The sequence below is a fragment of the Rhinolophus hipposideros genome (genome assembly GCF_964194185.1).
Source record: "Rhinolophus hipposideros genome assembly, chromosome: X".
NCBI classification, from domain to species: Eukaryota; Metazoa; Chordata; class Mammalia; order Chiroptera; family Rhinolophidae; genus Rhinolophus; species Rhinolophus hipposideros.
The window spans coordinates 79,022,358-79,042,788 of NC_138046.1; the positions used below are offsets into that span (position 1 = coordinate 79,022,358).

Below are 20,431 nucleotides of genomic sequence, written 5' to 3' on the forward strand. Positions count from 1 at the left end.
GGTGTTGCGTATGAGTGTTACTGCTTTCCGTATATGCCATAATGTGAAAAAGGTTGGAAAGAGTTGGGGCAGAGAGTAGGTGGCTACATGTTATAAGCTTAAAAGCAGCCAGGGAAGGCTGTGGTTTCCAAATGACAAACTGACTACTTGTCTAGGGTCTTTGTTTCATTTTAGCTATGTGCAGTCAAATGGAAGTCATTCACATATGGATATATTTTATATTTTTGCAATTGTGTACATGTATAGTTTACCAGAAACATTTTTTAGAACAAATAGATGATAAAAATCTAATTTTGTTCTATAGATCTAGATTAAGTCCATATAAAGCTGAGTAGATCATAGGATATAGACATACTCGTACATAGCTGGTACTGTAATTTTTTTTAAAAATTACTTTCTTATACCATGTTTCCCCGAAAATAAGACCTGGCCAGACCATCACCTCTAATGTGTCTTTTGGAGCAAAAATTAATATAAGACCCGGTCTTATTTTACTATAATGTAAGACTGAGTCTTATAATGTAATATAATATAATATAATGTAATATAATATTAAATACTGGGTCTTATATTAATTTTTGCTCCAAAAGACGCATTAGAGCTGATGGTCCAGCCAGGTCTTATTTTTGGGGAAACATGGTAGTAAATGTAAGAAAACCTGAATAGGAAGTATTAAAGGGCCAAAATGTTGTACCTAGGATTTGAAATGGATATTTCTGTAATTTGCCATGTATAACACGCACCTATGTATTTGGCCCAAAACTTTCAGGGGAAGAAAATCTTTTGTTTTAATTTTTTAACTCAAATTTTTATTTGTTTATATTTAGGTACTTGTTTTTTGTATTATAAAAGAATTTTAGCATTTTTAAAACATATTATGGTACAAGAAATTTTATTTAACAAATAATTACAAAACACAGGAACAGATACAAGGTACAAGAAATTTTATGTACTGGTAACAAATTTACAATATTTACGCGTCATAGAAGGCCCAAAACTCTTCATTGTTGGAAGGTCATCATAAGTTCAACAAAACCGATTATTGTATTCCAGTATATTATTTTGCATACGGATATCGTTATTGATTTCTAGAGTTACATTTTTAACTCATAAGCGTAAATAAAAGAATTAAAAACATCTATATAGACACAGAATTAGTACTACCCATGTATGATGCACATCCTTATTTTTCCCTCACCAATTTGTGCAAGAAAGTATGGATAATACATGGCAAAATACGGTAAATAAGTAGATGGCTGTACTTGAGCTATAACATGATTTTCACTGCATATTTTAGTTTTACTTCAAAGAGTTTCTGTTTAATTTCTTTGCAGTAGCTTTCTGAATTTTCTAAGAAGCAGAGTCCTGAATAGGTCATTTATGTGTGTGTATACATTTTTTATTTATTTTTTTGTTGAGAGCCTACTGGCCCATGTGGGAATCGAACCGGCAGCCTTCGGAGTTAGGAGCACGGAGCTCTAACCGCCTGCGCCACCGGGCCGGCCCCTGAATAGGTCATTTAAATATACCTTACAGCATCCCCATTTCTGTGTTTTAATATTTTATTAGGACAGTTAATGTGAGGTGGAAATGACTATATAAACTACTTCAAAATATTCAATTTATTGTTATTTCAATATTTTTAGAGTAAGCTTTATCGATGAGCATTTACAATTTAAAATGTGTGTAATTAATTGTACGGTATCGTCTTTTATGATAGAATTTTTGTATATGATGTAGGACCGTAATGTCACTAGTATACTATATTTGTTCATTCAAATATTTGTTGGGTGCTTACTATGTGACAGGCACTGCTGTAGAAGCTTGTATTATATCTGAACAAAATGCACTCATGGAGCTTACCATTCTACTAGTATTACTGTTTATCCACATAATGTTTTAATGATATGCTACCTTTTTTTAAACTACAGTGTATCTTGCTATAAATATGGTAAATATATATTTAGATGCTTCAAGAAGTTAGGGGTAAAGGTGTTGCTTTCTCTTTGTATTTTCTGTTTGTTTTTTTTTTATTTGATATGATTTTCTTTTTTTCTTGTGTGTTTGTGCCTTACCTTACAAGCATTTTGTGGTATCCAGAGTGAATATTAGGGAGTGGCTTTGATTAATTAATTAATCAATTCACTGTTCCTTCTCTCTCTCTCTCACGCACACACACATGCACACACACACACAGCACAAATTTATAACAAGTAATGATTAATCCATGAGAGTGATGAAATAATCAGCATAAAATGTCTATTAGTTTTAATTATATGTTCAGAATATTTTTTAATTGGAGTATATTATTATATATTTCTGGGTCACTTTTTAATTTTTTAGACATTACTGTAAGTTATTGTGATTATATCCAATAGGATCAAAACTAGAATGGAATCTGTTGCATTTGCACAGAAATTGTTGCCTGTCCTAAGCTTTGGTTTGAGACTTCTTATCTAGCTGTCACATTTTTACCAACTTTTTGCTAGCATTTCTTTACTGCTGATGTTCTCACCTTAGGTAAATTACCTTTAGTAAATTTGGATAACCAATGTGTGGAACTGCAAAATTCTCCATAGGTACTGCTCATGTGCAAGTTGACTAATTGTTGGAAGGAGATTAGTCAATATTTGCTTGATGAGCTATGTGGCAGGGGTCCCTAAGTGCACCGCCAGTTTCGGTGATTTACAGGACTCATCACATAGTCATATTCAAGACTGATTTATTATAATGAAAGAGTGCAAAGCAAAATCAGCAAAGGAAAAAGGTATATGGGGTGAAGTCCAGAGGAAACCAGGCATAACGTTCCAAGATTCATCTCCCAGCGGAGTCACACGGGATGTGCTAATTTCTCCAGAAACAAGTTATGACAACATATATGAAGTGTCGTCTACCAGAGAAGCTCAATAGAGACTAAGTGCCAAAAGTTTTTATTGGAGACTAGTCACACAGGCACTGTCTGCCTGGCTCTTACCAAATCCCAGACTCCCAGAGAGAAAATAGGTGTTCAGAATAGACCACATTGTTTGTACAAACAATCTAGGCACTCTTATCTTGGAAAGTTCTATATCAGTACAGGGAACTATTTGCCATTCAAGTTCCCAGACAACAGCCAAGGGCCAGCCTTGCAAGGAGGCTTTTCTTAGGTGAAATTTTAGTTGACTTGTGAAGGATAGTAAAGCATGAATAGAAGTTTGCCAGGCAAAGAGGAGAAGAAAATAATACAAGCCATTGAAGGAAAGGTAGGGAATCTTGTAAATAGGTGAAATGTTTAGGCAGTACATTGTGATTTGAATATAAATGTATAATCACCTCTCTAAAAGTAATGGAAATCACTAGGACTCAGACACAAGAAGAGGGAGCTGATAAGGTAAATAGTACATTCAAAAAGTTGTGCTATGGAATCCTTGGGGATATGCTAATTTTGAGATTAGCAGTTTTGGTTTTCACCTATCCAGGGATTGGACACAAGGCCTTGAAACATTTATAAAGTGGAGAGTTCTTAGAACCCAAATTAAAACTGAATCTCTTTAAAGGGTACATACTCCGTGCAAGAGTAGGATAGAAAAAAAAATGTTTCAATCTTTTAATCCAGGGAAATGACAAGAAACGTTATCTGTTTCGCCTTGGGCTCTGGACTCGGAAAAATAATTTCCTCGGATTCATAATCATGGGATTTCCCTCACATAGTTTATGGTTTGAATTTACCATACTTACATAGTCTAAAAATCTCAAGCTGAAATATTAATCTCAAAAGTAATTCTGGGTTGGTGATCCCCTGGAGCACCTGGAAGAAGCAGATGCACAATCAGTGGAGATAAATGACCCCAACTCACACTACTCAGGATTCTCCGTATGGTATTACAGCTACACTGAAAGTTAAATGATAATTACAAATTACAGAATACCGGAGGAAACAATTCACCTTAGGAAAAGTTAGCAACAAAATATGTTAGTCAACTTGATGAAAGTTAATAAACAAAACAAACGGCATGATTAGATTCTCGAGAACCTCAGATAATGGAACTATTTGATGACTATAAAATAAGTATGTTTAAAGTGATGTTTTTAAAAAATTAAAAGTATAACTGTATGCCAGACAGTTTAAAACTTAGATGAAGTAGACAACATTCTAGAAAAACATAACAGCATTGAGTCTTCATTGTAGTTATTTCATAGTGGACAAAAATTAGAAATAACTTACATGGCTATGAACATGAGAACTAATAAATAATGGTATATTTATGCAGTGAAATACTACATGACAGAATATTGAATAAGTCTTACTTTGAGTGAAAAACGAAAAACTACACTGAGTTAAAAGTTAAGTTGTAGAATGATACACGTAGTATGGTATATATAGTACATCCTCACTTCATGTTGATATGTTGATATGTTCAAGTGAAACGGTGTATAACGAAACCAGTTTTACCATAGGCTAATTGATATAAACAAGAATTAAGTTTCTATGATGTCTCATCAACGTTATAACAAAACAACTGAACAAAACAACATTATTTGAGGGCCTGCTGTAATTTAATAACATGAAAGATAATGTACAGTTTAGGGATACACATGTAGTGAACATATAATAATATACACAGAATAGTAAATATGGAATTTAGGTTTTTATTTCTTTTTTAATTAAAGTTTATTGGGGTGACAATTGTTAGTAAAGTTACATAGATTTCAGGTGTACAATTCTGTGATACATCATCTATAAATCCCATTGTGTGTTCACCACCCAGAGTCAGTTCTCTTTCCATCACCATATATTTGATCCCCTTTACCCTCATCTCCCTCCCGCCTCCCCCTTTACCCTCTGGTAGGAATTTAGGTTTTTAGTTACTTGTCAAAGAAGGGAGAGAAAGAAAAAATGTGACTGGGTATGGTCACATACTAGGCTTCAACTACATCAGAAGCAGATTTAACAACTGTTAGAATTTGATAAAGGTGGGATGTGGGAACACAGGTGCTCATTATATTCTATATATGTTTCTGGATATGTAAAATATTTTTTAAAAATACATAAAAATTTTAAATAATTTTCATTAGAAAGCAATTGGGAAAAGGTACTAAAACATGTTAAACCTGTATATTCCTTATTTTGAATTGAACTGTTTGTTTAGATCTTTAATAGACCATTTTGTAACACTTTCTTCTTACACCTTTTATAGTCAAGGTTTTTAGTAAAAATAAGAACAAAATGATTTAATATGATGTGGTGATTCTTGGATCGATACTTGAGTTTTCCAGAATTCTAGTAGCACAGTCAAATATTTCCTGTCCCTGCCCCTAAGATCTTTTCTCTCTTCATCTCTGAGTCAGTCAGTCTCCCCTCCATTCTTCCTTCTCTTACTTCTTCTCTCTGTCTCTGTTTCAGTCTCTTTCTTTCCTAGTCCCTGTTTCTTGGGATGTGTTTTGGGGGTTATACTCTTTCAGGGCCTCTGTCTCTTAGTGTCTTTGTCTTTCTGAGCCCCCTACCTCATGTATTTCTCTAGTCTAAAGCTTTCTCTCTCCTAGAGTGGTTGTTTTTCTCTCTGAGCGTGAGCGTGTGCGTGTGCGCGTGCGTGTTTCATTCCCCTCTCCCAAATCCCTATCAGTTTCTTTCTCACTCTCTCCCTGGGTTGATCTATATCAGTTTCTCTTGGTTTTTTTCTTAATCCCTCTCTTGGGGTCTTTGAGTTTCTGTCCTTATTTGCCTCCTTATTTATGTTTTCATATATTTTATTTAGGTAAAGCTGCTTCCTCTTCTAATCCAAGCAGTCCAGCTCCAGATTGGTACAAAGATTTTGTTACAGATGCTGATGCTGAGATTTTAGAACATTCTGGCAAAATGGTACTTCTCTTTGAAATTCTTCGAATGGCAGAGGAAATTGGGGATAAAGTGTAAGTTCTTTACTCTTTTTGTTAAATGAAACTTTTAATAACCTTTCTGTTTAAACAATTTATCTGAAGAAATCTGTTTACTTCCTTTCTAAAGATGTCATTAATTTGGTCTAATAGTTAAGTCAACATCAGAGAGACTAACACGAGAAAGCAACTAAATTTAATTACATATGTACGAATGGGAACCCCACAGATGTGAGAGAATCAGAGACCCCACATACACAAGAGGTTCTGAGGTAGAAAGGTAATCTTGAGTTAAACAATGAGGTGAAATGCCCTGAGGCTTCAGAGGGGAGGAGGACAACACGCAGAGTAAGAGCAGGTGTTCAGTAAGTAGAAGTTTGCTCTGCCCTGTAGATAGGTAATAAAAAGTTATTTCTGATAAAAGTTTCTCTTGAGCCTTCAGGATCTCAGTTACCTTCAGCTCAAAATAATAAATGTGCCAAAGTTGCACATCCTGGAGAGGCTTGTTCTGAACCCTTTTACAGCATCTAAGTTCATATTGAACTTGTGGTCAATTAAACACCTATTTTTTTTTTTAAAGAAGAACTGTTGTTAAATCAGGTTTCCCTATTCTCTATTTGTTCAGTTGATCTTTTGACCCAAATAGAAACTTGATATTTTCACAGGGTCAGAGATAAATTAATTTTTGTGATTGTAGCCAGTGATATGCTGTCTAAAACTGACTCTCCAAATGAATGAATAGGTGAATGAATGCTATACATGTATATGTATATACTGGGGGTGCCACAAAATGTATACAAGTGGACACTTTGGTCAACGTTGCTCAAGCAGTAGTTCGCCGTCATCAGAAATATCTGGATGCTGATGGTGACCTCTTTGAGTGCCTCTTGTAATTGCAGAAGTCAAATGTGACTTTGTATTCGTCTTTTGTTAGTGGTATATATTGAGTATTGATTTTAATACAGTTTTCCTTTCTTAAAATGTGCATACATTTTTTTGGCACCCCTCTGTATATTGTAGAGAAAGCAAAGAAGCAAGAAAGGAAATTCCTGATTTGTAATATTTACTGATTTCCATGGTATAAATGTTCCTACTATGGCCAACTCAAGCTACCAACATGTCACAGGTGGGAAGAGATGTTGACAATCCACATTCCTGTTTCAAGCTAATTACAGCCAACTCTAGTACACCACTGGTTTCAGCCCAGCCCTTCTGGTTAATTTGTTTTCTGTCATTTGAATATTAAATTTTGATTGAATCTTTTTTCCAGATTTTTGATATGTGTGAATTTGATAAGTATTGCCTTTATTTTTTCACATGGGTCATTTATAAAATAGATAAAGCCAAAATAGTTTATATAAGTATGAAAATTATTACTAATCAGGACAGTAATTCTTCATGTTATCTGCAACTAGAAAAGGTTAACAGAGATAACCATTAGTTTATAGCAACTTCATTACCTTTCTCATAGTGAGACTATCTGAGCTCAGTGGTTCCCAGAACCAGCCTTAATGCTAATTGACTCAAGTCAACCTTTTTCTGGAATAGTAGCCCAAATTCCAGATTAATTCCAATTAAATAATTAATATTTCTAAGAATTTTAGTTTTCCCTGTTATGGGAACTGTCAAAAACTTATTTTGTAGTTTAGAAAGAATTGATTCAATAAAGTTTTTGATTCTGGAAAAGATAATCTACTGCGGGATCAAGGCATAGCTCCTAGTCATTGATGCTGAATACCAGGAGTCAATTCATTTCCTTACCAGTATTCTAGGAGTACCAGCTGGTAGACAGTACTCCACAGTGCAGAGTTCAGGAAGCCATACAATAGTAAATGCATATGTTAACTCCCAACGGCTGTTTCATAGCTTCAGTTCTTTTTAGTTCTAAATTTGAAGACATCTAGCATTGAGGGGTGAAGGATCTTCTGGAGTGATAAGCACCTCTCTCTCCTACATTATAACTTTCAGAATCAAAACAAAAAATATGCTTGCTTACAGGTGTCTAGTTCCTTGTATACTGACCTACTTCATTTGCTTATAGAAGGGAGAGAGTGAATTCTCCTATATTTTTTCTAGATTCTTTCTCACTTCCAGTGTGTTATTATATCCACTTCTCACCAATTGGATAGATTACAGTAGTGGTTTTCAAACTATTTCTCAGAAGCTGTGTAAGCTGATGACCTAGAGCATAGGGTGAGGGGCCATTAGCACTTTTCCTTCTCCCCCAATCCCCAAAACACCTTGCTTTTATATTATGTTTTATTTTAACATAAGACTTTATGTGAACAAATAGTTTTAATGAGTATAAAGTTAGAGAACTACTGAGATACAGAATCAAGAATTTCGAGACATATTTGAAATGGAATAGCAAAGCATTTCACAATGTGTACAATCTAAAATTCCTCAAATACTTTTAGTAGGATATTTTTTTTCTCATAGTCTCTAAACAGTGTGTTTTGCAGAGTAAAAGTTTTTAATTTTGATGAAGTCCAGTTTATCAACGTTTTTTTCATAGATTATATTTTTGTTGTCAAGTCTAAGAATTGTTGGTCTAACCCCAAGTTATGAAGCTATTATTTTTTGTGGTCTTCTAAACATTCTGTAGTTTTACAGTTTACGTTTAGATTTATTCTCCATTTGAATTAATTTTTGCATAAAGTATGAGGTTTAGGCCAAAGTTCTTTTTTTTTAAATAGGATGTGTAGTTTTGCCAAGACCATTGTTGAAAAGACTGTCCTTTTCCCACTGGATTGCCTTTGCCTCTGTGTCAAAAACCAATTAACTATGTTGTGGCTTTTTGTGTCGACTCTGTTCTGATCCATTGATTTGTGCTTGTCACTTCAACAGCACTACATTGTTTTGATTACTCTAACTTTGTAAATGTTGAAATCCTGTAGCGTTAGGCCTCCAACTTTTTCTCTTCAAAATGGTTTTAGTTACTCTGTGTGCTTGCCATTACTACATAAACTTTCAAATCAGCTTGTTAATTTCTACAAAAAAATCTTACTGGGGTTTTGATTGGAATCTTGCTGAATTTGTAGATCAATTTTGGAAGAAGTGATATCTTTACTGTGTAAATCTTCTAATCCATGAACACTCATCTGTTTTTTTAGCCTTGTTTTTAGCCAGTCTCTCATATCTCTGGACTTAATTGAAGATTTTCTTGAATTGGCTAGTAGGGAGAAAACAGAAGATAAAGATAAACCTCTTATTTATAAAGGTGAGTTACAAACATTTCTGTATCATATTTTTTAAAACATTCATTTATACATACTGTATAAACATTTTAACAGTAAAAGAAAAAATACTACCCAGACCCACACCCTAATATATCCATGTTTTTCTCCACTTTGATTCTTATTTTTATCCACATAATTATGGTCTTTGTTGTTGCAATTAGAGCATAACTTCAAAAATTTTGTTTTTTAAATAACTTTATTGAGACATAATTCACATACTGTGCAATTCAACCATCTAAAGTGTACAGTTCCATAGTTTGTAGTATATTCACAGAGTTGTGCAACTATTACCAAGTCAGTTTTCGAAAAATTGAATCACCACCCAAGAAACCCCGTACCCTTTACCTGTCACTCTCCTACCTTTCCCTTCCATCTTTTCCTCTCCTAAGCAATCACTATTCTACTTTCTGTTTCTATAGATTGACCTTTCTGAACCTTTAACATAAATGGATTCATATTATATGTGGTGTTTTGTGACTGGCTTCTTTCACATAGCATGTTTTCAAGGTTCATTCATTTTGCCAGTACTTCATTCATTTTTATGGCCTAATAAAATTTCATTGTTTGGAGAATACCCACATTTTGATTTTCCATTCATTCATTCATGGATATTTGGGTGGTTTTCACCTTGTGGCTATTGTGAATAGTGCTGCTATGAACATTTGTATACAAGGTTTTATTTATTTAAACATCTGTTTTCAATTATTTTCTATATATACCTGGGAATGGAGAACAGGTCATATGATAATTCTATGTTTAACTTATTGAGGAACCACCAAACTGTTTTCCACACTGGCTGCACTTTGACATTCCCACAAGCAGTGTACAGGGCTTCTGATTTTTCACCGCTTCGCCAACACCTGTTTTCTACTTAAAAAAATAAATTGTAGTCATCTTAGTGGCTGTGAAGTTGTATCTCATTATGATTTTCATTTGTGTTTCTCTAATTATTAATGTTGAGCATCTTTTCATGTGCTTGTTGGCCATTTGTATATTTTTGGGGGGAAATGTTTATTCAGGTCCTTTGCCCATTTTTGAATTGGGTTATTTGTCTTTATGGTATTGAGTTGACAGGTTTTTTGTTTTGTTTTGTTTTGTTTTGTTTTTTTGTCTGCATTACCAGGTCCTTATCAAATATATGATTTGTAAATATTTTATCTCATTCTGTAGTTGTCTTTTCTCTTTCCTGGTAGTGTCCTTTGAAGCACAAAAGTTTTTCATTTTGGTGAAGTCCAGTTTATGTTTTTGTTACTTGTGGTTTTAGTGTCATATCTAACAAACCATTGCCAAATCCAAGTTCATGAAGATGTACCCCTATGTTTCCGTCAAAGAATTATATACTTTTAGCTCTTACATTTAGATGTTTGATCCATTTTGAGTTAATTTTTATATATAGTGAGAGGTAAGTGTCCAACTTCAGTCTTTTGTTATGGCTATGCAATTGTCCTAGCACTAGTTTTTGAAAAGAGTATTCTTCCCTTCAAAAAAGAGTATTCTTCCCTTGTTGAAAATCAATTGATCATGGAGATGGAGATTTGTATAGTTCTATTCCATTGACCTATATGTCACTCCTTAACGCTAGTAACACACTGTCTTGATTACTGTTGCTTTGAAAGTAAGTTTTGGAAGTGTGAGTCTTCCTACTTTGTTATTCTTTAAGATTGTTTTGGCTATTCTGGGTCCCTTGCAATTCCATGTAAATTTTATAATCAGTTTGTAAATTTCTACAGAGATGTCAACTCGGATTTTGAAAGGGATTGTGTTGAATATCTAGTTCGTTTTAGGAAGTACTGTCATCTTAACAATATTAAGTATTCTGATCAACGAACATGAGATGTTTTACCATTTATTTAGGTCTTTAATTTCTTTCACCAGTGTTTTGTCATTTTTAGTGTGTGCATTTTTCACTTCTTGTGTTAAATTTATTTCTACTTTATTCTTTTTGATGGTATTGTAAATGGAATTGTGTTCTTAATTTCATTTTTGTATTTTTCATTGTAAATGTATAAATTGAGTTTTGTATTTAAATCATTTATATACTTCTGTTTTAGTCCATTTGTTAAAGGATGTTTCATATACAAGGTCATGTCATTTGCAAACAGAGATAATTTCCTTTTTCCTTTCCAATGTGGATTACTTTTTCTTGCCCAATTTACCTGGTTAGAACCTCCAGTATACTGTCAAATGGAAGTGGCAAGAGCAGACATCCTTTTCTTGTTCCTGATCTTACTTAGAGGAAAACAATCTGATCTTGCACTATTGTGTATAGTTTTAGCTTTCACTGTTTTGTATGGTTTTAGCTTTAGTTTTTTCATTGTTGCTGTTTATCAAGTTGAGGAAGTTCCCTTCTATTTCCAGTTTTTTGAGTGTTTTTTTTTATCATGAATATGTTGGATATCGTCAAATCATTTCTCTGTGTCCATTGAGATGGGGTTTTTAAAAATTCTATTGATATGACATATCACTTTGATTATTATATTTTAAATCAACCTTGCATACCTGGAATAAATCTCAGCCATCGTGTATAATTTCTTTATATATTACTGCATTCAGTATGCTATTTTATTGAGGATTTGTGCCTCCTTATACATAAGAGATACTAGTTTTCAGTTTTGTTTTCTCGTATGGTTTTGATAGTAGGCTACTATTTGACTGACTTACTGAGTTGGGAAGTGTTCCATCTTCTATTTTTTGGAACAGTTTGGAAAGAATGGGTATTAATTCTTCTTAAAATGTTTGCCAGATTCAGCAGTGAAGCTATTTGGACCTGGTTTTTCTTGTGGGTTGTTGTTATTATTGTAAAATATATATAACATAAAATTTAACATTTTATCAGAGTGAAAATGGAACCTACAGAATAGGAGACAATACTTGCAAATCATATATCTCATAAGGTGTTAATATCCAGAACACATACACAACTACTACACCTCAACAAGAAAAAGCAACATGATTCAAAAAATGGGCATAAGACTTGAATAGATATTCTCCAAAGATGATACATAAATGACCACCAGACTCAGGAAAACATGTTCACTAGTTATTAGAGAACTGAAAATCTGAGATGCAACCTCTCACACAATTGGATGGCTACTGTTACAAAAAAGTAAATAACAAGGGGTTGGTGACGATGTGGAGAAATTGGAACCCTTGTGCACTGTTGGTGAGAATGTAAAATTTTGCAGCCACCATAGAAAACAGTATGGCTGGTGGTTCCTCAAAAAATTAAAACTAGTATTTTCATATGATCCAGTAATGCTACTTGTTGGTATATAACCAAAAGAATTTAAAGCATGGTCTCAAAGAGATATTTGTATACCCATATTAATAGTAGCATTATTCACAATACTGAAAAGGTTGAAACAACCGAAGTGTACAGTGGTGGATGAATAAATAAACAAAATGTGCTACACATGTATAATGGAATATTACTCAGCTTTTTTTTTTTTTTAAAGATTTTATTGGGGAAGGGAAACAGGACTTTATTGGGGAGCAGTGTGTACTTCCAGGACTTTTTTCCTAGTCAAGTTGTTGTCCTTTCAGTCTTAGTTGTGGAGGGCGCAGCTCAGCTCCATGTCCAGTTGCCGCCCTTGCGGGACATGAACCGGCAACCTTGTGGTTGAGAGCCCGCTGGCCCATGTGGGAATCGAACCGGCAGCTTTCGGAGTTAGGAGCATGGAGCTCTAACTGCCTGAGCCACCGGGCCAGCCCATTACTCAGCTTTTAAAAGTAAAGAAATCTTGTCACATGCTACAACATGGGTAGACATTGAGGACGTTATGCTAAATGAAATAAGCCAGCACAAAAACAACAAATGGCTGTACAATTCCATTTGTATGAGCTATCTGAAGATCTTTGAATTCACAGAGACAGAAAGAAAGTAGAATAGTGGGGAAGGGGAAGGTGGATAGTTGTTTAATGGGTATAGAGTTTTAGTTTTGCAAGATAAAAAAGTTCTGGGGACCTGTTAACACTACTGGTTTAGATGATGAATTTTATGGTATGTGTCTTTTACTACAATTTTGAAAAATACACTACCAGCTGTTAGTGGAGGTTGGGTAAAACAGGGTTTTTGTTTGTTTTGTTTTGCACAAAATCCTTTCAGTTTATCTGTATTTGTCTTTCATTAAAAATACAAATTTTGAAAAACTGGTAAGACGTGGGGTAGGAAACAGAACTCCACATTTGTTTAGTCTGTAAGGCAAAGTAGATTTTTATCGAAAATTAAATAGAGACTAAATTAAAAAGAAAAGATATGTGATGAGTACCTACCAGGTACTCTGCCAAGGATTAGGACATAGCCAAAGAACAAATATTTCTACTAGCAATGTCTAAGAGTTTACAGTTGTAGTGCCTCTCTTAGGAGTAATCTAATGGGTAATATGAATATTTAACAAATAAATACAGAACATTAAATGCCCAGGAAATTGAGAGGAGAATATTTCTATAATTTAGGAAATAGTTGGTGTAATTGTGCTACCTCAAGATATCTTGGGCACCTCCTTAGTATGTCTTAAATTTATTTACCCTTATCAGTCAATTTGTAGAAAAAAAGGAACCCAAATTGGGAGGGGATAGATAGAGAGGGAAAAAGTTTCTACTATTTTGACCATTTTTAAGTGTGCAGTTCTGTGGCATTATTTATGTTGCCAATGCAACCATCACCACCATGTTTAAAATAAATTTTGCCAGTTTTCCTGGAGAGCAAGTCCATGGAGCTTTTTACACTGTCAAGCCAGAAATCCCTCTCCCCATGGATTAAATTTTGTTCCTTGCAGTTATCATCATTTTAGGAAATTTTTTAAAAATTGTTTTTTGATTATAGTTGATTTTCAATATTAGTTTCAGGTGTACAGCATAGTGGTTAGACATTCATATAACTTATGAAGTGATATTTCTGACAGTACCTATCTGGCGCCATACATAGTTATTACAATATTATTGACCATATTCCTTATGCTGTACTTGGCATCCTTATGACTGTTTTGTAACTACCAATTGGTACTTAATACCTTCACCTTTTTCACCCAGACTCCCCAACCCCCTGTCCCCATGTGTTAACCATCAGTTTGTTCTCTGTATCTATGAAGCTGTTTCTGTTTTATTTGTTCGTTTATTTTGTTTTTAGATTCCACATATAAATGAAATCATATAGTATTTGTCTTTCTCTATCTGACTTACTTAACTCAGCATAATTCCCACTAGGTCCATTCACGTTGTCAGAAATGGCAATAGTTCATTGTTTTTTATGGCCAAGTATTATTCCATTGTATATATGTACCACTTCTTTATCCAGTCATCTATCAGTGGGCACTTAGGTTGTTCTATATCTTGGCTATTGTTAATAATGCTGAAATGAACATGGGGAGTACATGTATCTTTTCAAATTAGTGTTCTGGATTTCTTTGGATAAATACCCAGAAGTGGAATTGTTAGGTCACAAAGTAGTTCTGTTTTTAATTTTTTGAGGAACCTCCATATTGTTTTCCATAGTGGATGCACCAATTTGCAACCCACCAGCAATGCATGAGGGTTCCCTTCTCTGCACATCCTCGCCAACACTTGTTTGTTTGTTTGTTTGTTTGTTTTATTAGTTTCAGGTATACAAAACAACATAGTTATTAGACATTTACACACCTCACAAAGAGATAACCCCAACAAGTCTACTACCTATCTGACCCCGCATGTAGCTATTACAATACCCTTGACTATATTCCCTAACTGTATTTTATATCCCGTGTGTGTGTGTGTGTGTGTGTGTGTGTGTGTGTAAATTCGATATTATATTAGTTGCAGGTGTACAGTGTAGTGGTTAGGCATTTACATAATTTATGAAATGATTCCCCCCAATAAGTCTAGTACACCTCTGACCTGTACATAGTTTTTACAATATTACTGACTATATTTCCCATACTGTGTTCCACATCCACATGACTATTTTGTAGCTACCAATTTGTACTTCTTAATTCCTTCACCTTTCTCACCCAGCCCTTAACCCCCTCCCTTCTAGCTTGTTTTCTGCTGATTTATTGATGGTGGCTATTCTGACAGGTGTGTGATGATATCTCCTTGTGGTTTTATTTGGGTTTCTTTGGTGGTTAGTGACATTGAGCATCTTTTCATATGTCTATGGCCAATGTGTATGTCATCTTTGGAGAAATGTCTATTCAGGTCCTCTGCCCATTTTTAATTGGATTGTTTGCTTTTTTGGTTTTAAGTTCCTGATATTTTGGATATTAACCCCTTATTGGATGTACTCTTGACAAATATCTTCTCCCATTCAGTAGATTGTCTTTTGCTTTGTTGACAGTTTCCTTTTTTGTGCAGAAACTTTTTAGTTTGATGCAGTCCCATTTGTTTATTTTTCTTTTGTTTCCCTTTCCTGAGGAGATGTGTCCAAAAAAAAAATTGCTATGTGTAACATGTCAAAGAGTTCAATGTCTATCTTTTCTTCTATGAGTTTTATGGTTTTGCGTATTACATTTAAACCTTTAATCTAGTGCGCGTTTATCCTTATGCATGGTATAAGGAGGTGGTCCAGTTTCATTTCCTTTCATGTATATGTCCAGTTTTCCCAACACCATTTATTGAAGAGACATTCTTTACCCCATTGTATATTCTTGCCTCCTTTGTCATAGATTAATTGACCATATGGGTGTGAATTTATTTCTGGGCTCCCTATTCACTTCCATTGATCTATGTGTTTTTATGCGAGTACCGTTTCAATTTTATTGCTAGAGCCCTGTGGTATAGTTTGATATCAGGATACCTCTAACTTTGTTCTTTTTTCTCAAGATTGCTGTGGTTGTTCAGGGTCTTATGTGGTTCCATATAAATTTTAGGATGATTTGTTCTAGTTCTGTGAAAAATACCATTGGTATTTTGACAGGGATTGCATCGAATGTATAGATTGCTTGGGTAACATGGATATTTTAACAATGTTAATTCTTCCTACCCATGAGCACGGTGTAAGCCTTCATTTACTTGTGTCTTCAGTGTCTTGTAATTTTCTGAGTACAGATCTTTTACCACCTTGGTTAAATATATTTCTAGGCATTTTATTTTTTGATACATTTGTGAATGAGATTTTTAAATTTCTCTTTCTGATACTTTCTTATTGGCATATAAAAATACCACTGATTTTGGATATTAATTTTGTATCTGCTACTTTACAGCATTAATTTATCAGTTTTAGTAGTTTTTTGGTATAATCTTTAGGGTTTTCTATACATAGTGTCATGTTATCTGCAAATAGAGAGGGTTTACTTCTTCCTTTCCAATTCAGATGCCTTTTATTTCTTTTTCTTGTCTGATTGCTATGGCTAGGATTTCCAGTACTGTGTTGAATAAAAGTGGACATCTTTGTCTTTTTCCAAATCTTAAGGAAAGCACTTTTAGCTTTTCACCTATGTTATTTGTGTGTTTGTCATATATGGCCTTTATTATGTTGAGGTATGTTCTCCATCTGCACTTTGCTGAGAGTTTTTATAATAAAATGATGCTGGAGTTTGTGAAATGATTTTTCTGCATCTATTGATATGATCATGTGATTTTTATCCTTCATTAGTGTATCACATTAATTGATTTGTGGTTATTGAACCAACCTTGCATTCCAGTAGTGCATCCTGCTTGATCATGTTGTATAATCTTTTTAATGCATTGCTGAATTCGGTTTGCTAATATGTTGTTGAGGATTTTTAAAAATTTTTTATTTTAAGTGCGTTTTTCCAGGACCCATCAGCTCCAAGTCAAGTAGTTGTTTCAATCTAGTTGTGGAGGGTGCAGCCTACAGTGGTCCATGTAGGGATCAAATCAGCAACCTTGTTGTTAAGAGCACCGCACTCTGACCACTTGAGCTAGCCAGCTACCCTTGTTGAGGATTTTTGTATCTATGTTCATTAGGGATATTTGCCTATAATTTTCTTTTTTGTAATGTCTTTTTCGGTTTTGGAATCAGGGTAATGCTGACCTTGTAAAATGAGCTGTGGAGCTTTCCCTCTTCTTGAATTTTTTGGAATAGTTTGAGAAGGATGGGGGTTAATATTTTGAATGTTTGGTAAAATTCACCTGTGAAACACTCTGGTTGAGGACTTTTGTTTGTTGGGAGTTTTTTGATTACTGATTCAATTTCATTAGTAGTTATGGGTCTGTTCAGATTTTCTGTTTCTTCTTGATTGAGTCCTGTAAGATTATATGTTTCTATGAATTTATTCATTTCTTCCAGGTTATCCATTTTTTGGCATATAACTGTCCATAGTAGTTTCTTATAATCTTTAGTATTTCTCTGGTGTCAGTTGTCACTTCTCTTTCGTTTTTTTTATTATTAAATTTATTGGGGTGACAATTGTTAGTAAATTTACATAGATTTCAGGTGTACAATTCTGTATTACATCATCTATAAATCCCATTGTGTGTTCTTTATTTTATTTATTTGAATTCTCTCTTTTTTTCTTGATGAGTCTGGTTAAAGGTTTATCAGTTTTGTTTATCTTTTTAAGAACCAGGTCTTAATTTCATTGATGTTTTTTTTTTTAATATATATGTACTCTGTTTCCACCCTGATGTTTATTATTTTCTTCCTTAAACTCACTTGGGCCGTATTTATTCCTGTCTTGTTTCTTTAGGTGTGAGGTTAGATTGTTAGTTTGATATTTTTCTTGTTTCTTGAGGCAGGCCTGTATTGCTACAAATTTCCGTTTTAGAACTTCTTTGGATATGTCAAACAGATTTTTTTGGTCATTGTGTTTTCATTTTCATTTGTTTCATGGTATCTGTTTACTTAATCCTTGACCTCTTTGTTTAGTAGCTTGTTACTTATTTAGCCTCTATGTGTTTGTGTGTTTTTCATTTTTCTTGTAATTGATTTCTAGTTCCACACCATTGTGGTCAGAGATGATGCTTGATATGATTTCAATCTTCTTAAATTTATTGAGGCTTGGTTTTGTTTCTTGACATGTGGTCTGTTCTGCAAAATATTCCACGTGCACTTGAGAAGAATATATATTCTGCTGCTTTGGGTTGAAATGCTTTAAAAATATCAATTCCACCTGCTATAATGTGTCATTTAAGGCTACTGTTTCCTTGTTGATTTACTGTCTGGATGATCTTTCCATTGATATGAATGGGGTGTTAAAGTCACCAATTAGGACTGTTACTATCGATCTTTAAAAAGAGAACTTTATACTAGGAGTGTCAAAAAATGTACAAGTGGACACTTTGGTCAACATTGCTCAAGCAGTAGTTCGCCATAATCAGAAGTGTCTGGCCGCTGATGGTAACTACTTTGAGCACCTCTTGTAATTGTAGAAGTCAAATGTGATTTATATTCATCTTTTGTTATTGGTATATATTTAGTATTACAATTTTAATAGTTTTCCTTTCTTAAAATGTGTATACCTTTTTTGGCACCCTTTGTATCTGTCAATATTTGCTTTATATATTTAGTTGTTCATATGTTGGGTGCATAAATGTTTTCAAGGGTTATATCCCCTTGTTGGATTTATCCCTTTATCATTGTGAAATGTCCTTCTTTGTCTCTTGTTATGGCCTTTGTTTTAAAGTCTGTTTTGTCTGACATAAGTATTGCTATTCTAGCTTTTTTTAAATTTCCATTTTCATGAGATACCTTTTTTCATCCTTTTACTTTCAGTCTCTTTATGTCTTTCAATCTGAAGTGGGTCTCTTTTAAGTAGCGTATGTATGGTTCTTTTTTTTTTTTTATCCATTCCAGCACCCTGTGTGTTTTAATTGGAGCATTTAAACCATTTATATATATAGTAACTACTTACAGGTATGTAGTTAGTGCCATTTTAGTATTCATATATATATTTTTTTATTTCTTAAAGAAGTCCCTTTAACATTTATTGTAATACTGATTAGGTGGTGATGAACTCATTTAACTTGTCTGAGAAGCTCGTTAATCTGTCCTTCAGTTTTAAATGATTGCCTTGCTGCATACAGTAGTCTTGATTATAGGTCATTGCTTTTCATCACTTTGAATATTTCCTGCAAATCCCTTCTGGCTTGCAAAGTTTTTGTAGAGAAATCAGCTGGTAGTCTTATGGGAGCTCCTTTGTAAGTAACTAGTTGCCTTTCTCTTCCTATTTTTAGGATTCCTGCTTTGTCTGTAACCATTACATTTTCATTATGATGTGTGTTGGTGTGGGCCTGTTTGGGTTCATCTTGTTTGGGACTCTCTGTGCTACCTGGGATTATATGTCTATTTCCTTTGCTAGCTCAGGGAATTTATCTGTTTTTGTCCCGTCAAATTGGTTTTCAATCTTTTGCCCTCTCTCTTCTTCTAGTACTCCTATAATTCAAATATTTTGTTTCGTTTTGTTTTTAAAGATTTTATTGGGGAAGGGGAAGAGGACTTTATTGGGGAACAGTGTGTACTTCCAGGACTTTTTTTTTTCCAACTCAGATTGTTATCCTTTCGATCTTAGTTGTGGAGGGTGCTGTTCAGCTTCAAGTTGTTGTCCTTTCAGTCTTAGTTGTGGAGGGCGCAGCTTAGCTCCAGGTCCAGTTGCGTTGTTAGTTGCAGGGGGCGCAGCCCACCATCCTCTGTGGGAGTCGATCCAGCAACCTTGTGGTTGAGAGGATGCGCTCCAACCAACTGAGCCATCTGGGAGCTCAGTGGCAGCTCAGCTCTAGGTGCCGTGTTCAATCTTAGTTGCAGGGGGCGGAGCCCACCATCACTTGCGGGACTCAAGGAGTTGAACCGGCCACCTTGTGGTTGAGAGCCCACTGGCCCATGTGGGAATCGAACTGGCAGCCTTCTGAGTTAGGAGCGTGGAGCTCCAATCGCTTAAGCCACCGGGTCGGCCCCAAATACTTTGTTTGATGTTGTCCCAGAAATCCCTTAAACTATTCTCTTTTTTTTAAAATTCTTTTCCCCCCCTTTTTACAGTTGGGTGTTTTCTGCTACCTTGTTTCCAAATCACTCATTCCTTTCTCTGCTTCATCTAATCTGATGTTGATTCCATCTAATGTATTCTTCATTTCTGATTGGTTCTTTTTTATGGTTTCTATCTCTCTGTGTAATTTGTCAGTGATGTAATCTATATTCTTCCCCTAAGTTCAGTGAGCGTACTTATAACCAGGCTTTTCAACTCTTCATCTGGTTGATTGCTTGGCTCCTGTTCATTTATTTCTTTATTTGTCACTTTTTCCTTTTTGCTTCATTGGGACATGTTCCTTTGTCTCCTCATTTGGTTGACTCCTTGTGTTTGTTTCTTTTTATTAGGTATATCTGCTTCATCTCCCAGTCTTGGTGTCCTTATGTAGTAGATGTCTTGTCTCCCTGGTCGTCTGAGATGGGTGCTCTAGGGTTGTCCCTT

At 34.5% G+C, this 20,431-nt stretch overlaps 1 protein-coding gene across 24 annotated transcripts in view; it reads left to right on the forward strand.

The window, feature by feature from the left end:
* ATRX (ATRX chromatin remodeler) overlaps positions 1 to 20,431 on the forward strand; it is a 255,985-nt gene that overhangs the window by 173,508 nt on the left and 62,046 nt on the right. For all 24 annotated transcript variants that reach the window (XM_081043771.1, XM_081043772.1, XM_081043775.1 and 21 more), the window contains 2 exons: positions 5,736 to 5,889; positions 8,967 to 9,073. In XM_081043771.1, coding sequence (XP_080899897.1) covers positions 5,736 to 5,889; positions 8,967 to 9,073 — 261 coding nt within the window. The remainder of the gene's footprint in view (positions 1 to 5,735; positions 5,890 to 8,966; positions 9,074 to 20,431) is intronic.